The following is a 6253-nucleotide window of genomic DNA, read 5'->3' on the forward strand; positions in this document are numbered from 1 at the left end:
CTCTCAGTATCTGATCACACAGATCTGCACTCTAAACACACACACACACACACACACACAATCAGTGTATGAGTACACCCTCCATCTGCTTCATGTTCACACACACACACACACACACACACACAGTCACCAGTTTAAAGTCCTTGATGGAGAGTTTGATGAACCACTGGTTGAACTCCAGAGCAGCAGTGATGGCCATCAGATCCCTGGACAACACACACATACACACACACACAGTCAGTTATTTCTATCTTTTGCTGCAGTGTAAATATTTCATGTTCAAACGCTGCACCATTAATTGTAATAATCCACACAGAGGTCTGATCTGATCAGAGGTGTGCGGGTCACCTGGTGTCCAGGTGTATGAAGTCCTGCAGACAGAGCTCCCGTGTGTCCTGGGACAGGTAGATGGTGTCCACGTCCTTCAGAGACAAACACAGAGCTGTGAGACAGACGCTGACCAGACCAGACCAAACCAGATCAGTCCAGACCAGACTAGACCAGACCAGACCAGACTAGACCAGTCCAGACCAGACCAGTCTAGTCCAGTCCAGTGCAGACCGGACCAGTCCAGAAAAGATGCACAGAATAGAGCTGTACTGACCCACTGAACCTCGTCTCTGCAGGGAACATTCATCTGATCACACACACACCAGTAGAGCCGTGAGAAACCACCTGCAGTATACACACACACACACACACACAGAGTGAGAGACACACACACACACACACACACACACACACACACAGAGTGAGAGACACACACACACACACACACACACACACACACACACACAGAGTGAGAGACACACACACACACACACACACAGAGTGAGAAACACACACAGAGTGAGACACACACACAGAGTGAGACACACACACACACACACACAGAGTGAGAGAGACACACACACACACACACACACAGAGTGAGAGAGACACACACACACACACAGAGTGAGACACACACACACACACACACACACACACACACACAGAGTGAGAGACACACACAGAGTGAGACACACACACACACACACAGAGTGAGAGAGACACACACACACACACACACACACACACACAGAGTGAGAGACACACACACACACAGAGTGAGAGAGACACACACACACACACACACAGAGTGAGACACACACACACACACACACACACACACACACAGAGTGAGAGACACACACAGAGTGTGTGTTTTACCACATGGTCCTGCTTCTGCTGGAGTGTGATTGGCCCAGAGTGTCTGTAGGCTGGTGATTCTCTCCACTGGCTTTAACAACAGCTTCTTTATTACCCTCCTGAAACACACAAACACACACATATGCATGCATGGAGCTATGGTGTGTGTGTGTAAGTATGTGTGTGTGTGTGTGTGTGTGTGTGTGTCTTACAGCGGGTCGAGTCCTGGACATATCTCCTGAACGTTTGTTCCTATATGTGCAATAAAATCATCAGCGTCTTGATCAGACATGAGTCTCAGAGAGAGCTGCCCTCTGTCATAGTCCACCAGCAACTACACACACACACACACACACACACACACACACACACACACACACACACACACACACACACACACACACACACACACACACACACACAGGTGTTAAAGCACAATGCAATCAGCAGAGGGCGATAAACATAAACAGAAAGTTCAGAAGAGCAGCATTTATTTGAAACAGAAATCTTAAGTAACATTATGAATGTCTTTACTGTTAGTTTTCTTTCATTAAATGTATCCATGATTAACAAATATAGTCATTTTTAAATATAGTTGTAGTCATAAATTTAGTTTTTTTTTTACATCTAACACACTATAAACTTGTGAACTGTAGTTCTTCACAGTTTCTACAAAAATATTGAGCAGCAAGTTTTTTCAACAGTAATAATAACCAGAAATGATCCTCAAACAGTAAATGAGTATATTATTTTGATTTCTGAAGATCATGTGACACTGAAGTCCACCTGTTTTTGTTTGACGCTGCTGATGCTCTGAATGTCAAAGACACTGAAGGACTGATCCACCTGCAGCACACACACACACACACACACACACACACACACACACACACATCATTACACTACTGAAAAAATACAGATCCAAAATAAACACAATCTCACACAAACTAACAGAAAAACACAGAAATGACTGAAGAGTGACTGAATGAAACAAACCCTGAACATGTTTATAGATCCACAGAGAAGAGAACACACACACACACACACACACACACACACACACACACACACACACACACACACACACACACACACACACACACACACACACACACACACACACTCACACACACACACACACACACACACACACACACACACACACACACACACACACACACACACACACACACACACACACACACACACACACACACACACACTCACTTTAGCAGGGACTCTTGTGTTCAGAAGAAACACTCGATGAGGAGCGAGAGTCTGTGGAGAGACCAGAGAAAATGAAGAAGAATACAGCAAAAACTATTATAAAAACTGGTGCACTTTTCTCCTCAGTGTTCAGAGTTCATGTTTAATGCATACTACACTACAACACTACAATATAAAACAGAATAGATCGTGCAAGAATAAACTCCTCAGTCATTAGTATGATTACATGATATTGTTAGATTGCATATTCAGAAAGTGTTTATTGTTTTTGCATTTTAATACAATTTTGAGCAAATTATGATCTTTTTTGTAAGTGTTAAGTATGTACTGGTAGTATACAGTGCTTGTAGTCTAGTGTCATGTGTACTATAAACAGCAGTGTACTGAAACCAGTAGCAAATCCTTAAAATCTTATTTTCGTGTTTCAGTTCTGGTGGTATTTACAGAGAAGTCTCCGTCATGACTGATCTACTGAGCTCCAGATAACACACTCATGACTAAAGGCTGTGCATTTCTTGCTAAATCTTGTGGAAGCTCCTGGAATGCAGTGTGTGTGTGTGAGTGTGTGTGTGTTTCTGTCTCTGTGTGTGTGTGTGTGTGTTCATGCCTAGAGGAACAGAGCTCTTTCATGTCAGGGCAGGAAAACGAGGTTAAGTATGTATAAATACCACGGCTGAACTTTACAATGAGGAACTTCTCAAACACTCCCTGTAGCTCACTGAAGACCCAACCTCAGCACACACACACACACACACACACACACACACACACACTCACACACACACACACACACACACACACACACACACACACACACACACACACACACACACACACACACACACACACACACACACACACACACACACACACACACACTCACACACACACACACACACACACACACACACACACACACACACACACACACACACACACACACAAGCCTTCCCCGACATGACCAGCACAAGAAACAAACACAAGATGCTTTGCAATAAAGTCTGTTTTTAAAATCATTTCAGAAATAATTTTGTTTGATTGTTTATAGTTTGTAGAAATGAGTCTCAGTAATGGAAGTGAATGGGTGCCGTCAGAATGAGAGTAAAACATCAGAATAATCCCCAGCGCTCCGGTCCATCAGTGAACATCAGGAGAAGACAGAAGATCAGACTAATCCAGCGTTAAGATCATTTTAACTTTTTATCAGACTCTCACTCTGACGGCACCCATTCGCTTCCACTCACTTCTCCAGATCTGATGAAGAAACACACTCGTCCTGATCTGGGATGCCCCGGGGGAGAAAACATTTTTATTTTTGGCTGAAGGGTTTATTTATTATGATACTCAGCGTCCTGATAGAAACGCATACTCACCAGGATTCTGTTCTCTAGTTTGTCACCTTTGACCTCCAGGTTCACTTTCTTAAGGACACACAGCTTCACCTGCTGCCCAACGGCATCCTGAACGCTCTCTGCACACACACACACACACACACACACACACACACACACACACACACACACACAGACACACACACACACACACACACACACACACACACACACACACACACACACACACACACACACACACACACACACACACACACACACACACACACACACACACACACACACACACACACACAGACACACAGAGACACACAGACACACACACACACACACACACACACACACACACACACACACACACACACACACACACACACACACACACACACACACACACACACACACACACACACACACACACACACACACACACACACACACACACACACACACACACACACACACACACACACACACACACACACACAGAGACACACAGACACACACACACACACACACACACACACACACACACACACACACACACACACACACACACACACACACACACACACACACACACACACACACACACACACACACACACACACACACACACACACACACACACACACACACACACACACACACACACACACACACACACACACACACACACACACACACACACACACACACACACACACACACACACACAGACACACAGAGACACACAGACACACACACACACACACACACACACACACACACACACACACACACACACACACACACACACACACACACACACACACACACACACAAGCTTCTATGAAAAACCTTCTATTAATTATTATCAGAACATCATCATCTCACATTATGAACTGAGAGGTTTGGTGGATATAAACGTTCATATAGGTCCTCTGTCATTTGTTCTCCGTACTTTCACTTCTTTTTTCACTTCTTTTTTTATTAACTGACATTTAGTCTTTTTTTTGGATGTTTTGTTGCTTTTAATGCAATTATTGATATTATTAACAGAAACATTATGTAAAAACAGTTGTCAGTGAATCACAAGCAAGTAAATCATAAAAACATCAAGCAACACTCTTAATTAATCATAAAAATAGAATTAGAAAAACTGAAATAGAATTTCCTTGTAAAATAACCTGTATTTAATTTTAATTAAACTTTTAATAGTTTCTAGATATTTCTAAATATAATACAAATATTTCTAAATATATTTACAATTATAGACTACAGCTTATTTATACTAAAATACATTTGATGTATTATAGATTATATTAATCTAAATCTAAATCTATTTGGAAAGTAAATATTGTTGGGTAATGATTGATTTCAGTCTTGCATGTCGCAACTTTGATATTAATACGAGTCCTGGTTGCCTCTCCAAGGCACTCCTGTAAAACACTTTTTAATCTTAGTGAATATTTTTTTCAGGCTAAAAAAGGTCAAATATCCGTTTGATGTCGCACCGCGTGGGCGGGGTCTGCACTGGCCCCGCCCACCGCTCGCACACACATCACTAAGAGTCTAACACAGCGTGTCTTAAAGGTTTAAACACCCAAAAACATCTTCTGATGGGTCTCACATGTCTGTGTCTTACCCAGCAGATCCTGAGGAACGTCCGCGTCTTCTGCGCTCATCTTCGCTGCCGGACCTGAAGGAGAACTTCAGGAGAATCCTCATGAGCCGCGGTTACGCGCCCGACTAGTTCCAGAAACACAGATAGTTCCAGGAACACTCCGCTAGTTTCAGAGGAAAAACTAGTTCCAGAAACACTCCGCTAGTTTCAGAAGAAGAAGAAAAAAACAGTTCGAGAAACACAGCTAGTTCCAGAAACAAAACTGGCTCCAGAAATACAACTGGCTCCAGAAACAAAAGTATTTCCAGAAACAAAGCTGGTTCCAGAAACACTCCGCTGGATCCAGAGTGAAGCAGCTCCTCGACGAGGAACAGGCCCCGCCCACCGCTCACCTCATACCTGCCCGTCACTCACTGCACAGATTTACACACAACTACACAAAACAGCGTGCAAGACAAACCTGACCTTGACTAGATAGATAGAGAGATAGAGAGATAGAGAGATAGAGAGAGAGAGAGAGATAGATAGACAGATAGATAGATATTATATGATAGATAGATAGATAGATAGATAGAGAGATAGATAGATAGAGAGAGAGAGAGATAGATAGATAGATAGATAGATAGATAGATAGATAGATAGATAGATAGATAGATAGATATTATATGATAGATAGATAGATAGATAGATAGATAGAGAGATAGATAGATAGATAGAGAGAGAGAGAGAGATAGATAGATAGATAGATAGATAGATAGATAGATAGATAGATATTATATGATAGATAGATAGATAGATAGAGAGATAGAGAGAGAGAGAGAGAGAGAGATAGATAGACAGATAAATAGATATTATATGATAGATAGATAGATAGATA

At 42.3% G+C, this 6253-nt stretch overlaps 1 protein-coding gene across 1 annotated transcript in view; it reads right to left on the reverse strand.

Moving 5' to 3' along the window:
• The window catches only part of LOC122335141 (F-actin-uncapping protein LRRC16A), a 16585-nt gene extending 10846 nt beyond the window's left edge, over positions 1-5739 (reverse strand). Inside the window, exons 1-10 of the mRNA XM_043232907.1 lie at positions 5398-5739; positions 3792-3889; positions 2419-2469; positions 1978-2037; positions 1404-1525; positions 1213-1310; positions 605-675; positions 349-422; positions 131-206; positions 1-31 (exon numbers count right to left, since the gene is read on the reverse strand). The exon at positions 1-31 is cut by the window's left edge and continues 58 nt beyond it. Of these exons, the coding sequence (XP_043088842.1) occupies positions 1-31; positions 131-206; positions 349-422; positions 605-675; positions 1213-1310; positions 1404-1525; positions 1978-2037; positions 2419-2469; positions 3792-3889; positions 5398-5437 (721 nt within the window). The 5' untranslated portion in view covers positions 5438-5739. The remainder of the gene's footprint in view (positions 32-130; positions 207-348; positions 423-604; positions 676-1212; positions 1311-1403; positions 1526-1977; positions 2038-2418; positions 2470-3791; positions 3890-5397) is intronic.
• Positions 5740-6253: the final 514 nt, after the last annotated feature.

The sequence above is a fragment of the Puntigrus tetrazona genome, unplaced genomic scaffold, assembly GCF_018831695.1.
Source record: "Puntigrus tetrazona isolate hp1 unplaced genomic scaffold, ASM1883169v1 S000000746, whole genome shotgun sequence".
In the NCBI taxonomy this organism is placed as follows: Eukaryota; Metazoa; Chordata; class Actinopteri; order Cypriniformes; family Cyprinidae; genus Puntigrus; species Puntigrus tetrazona.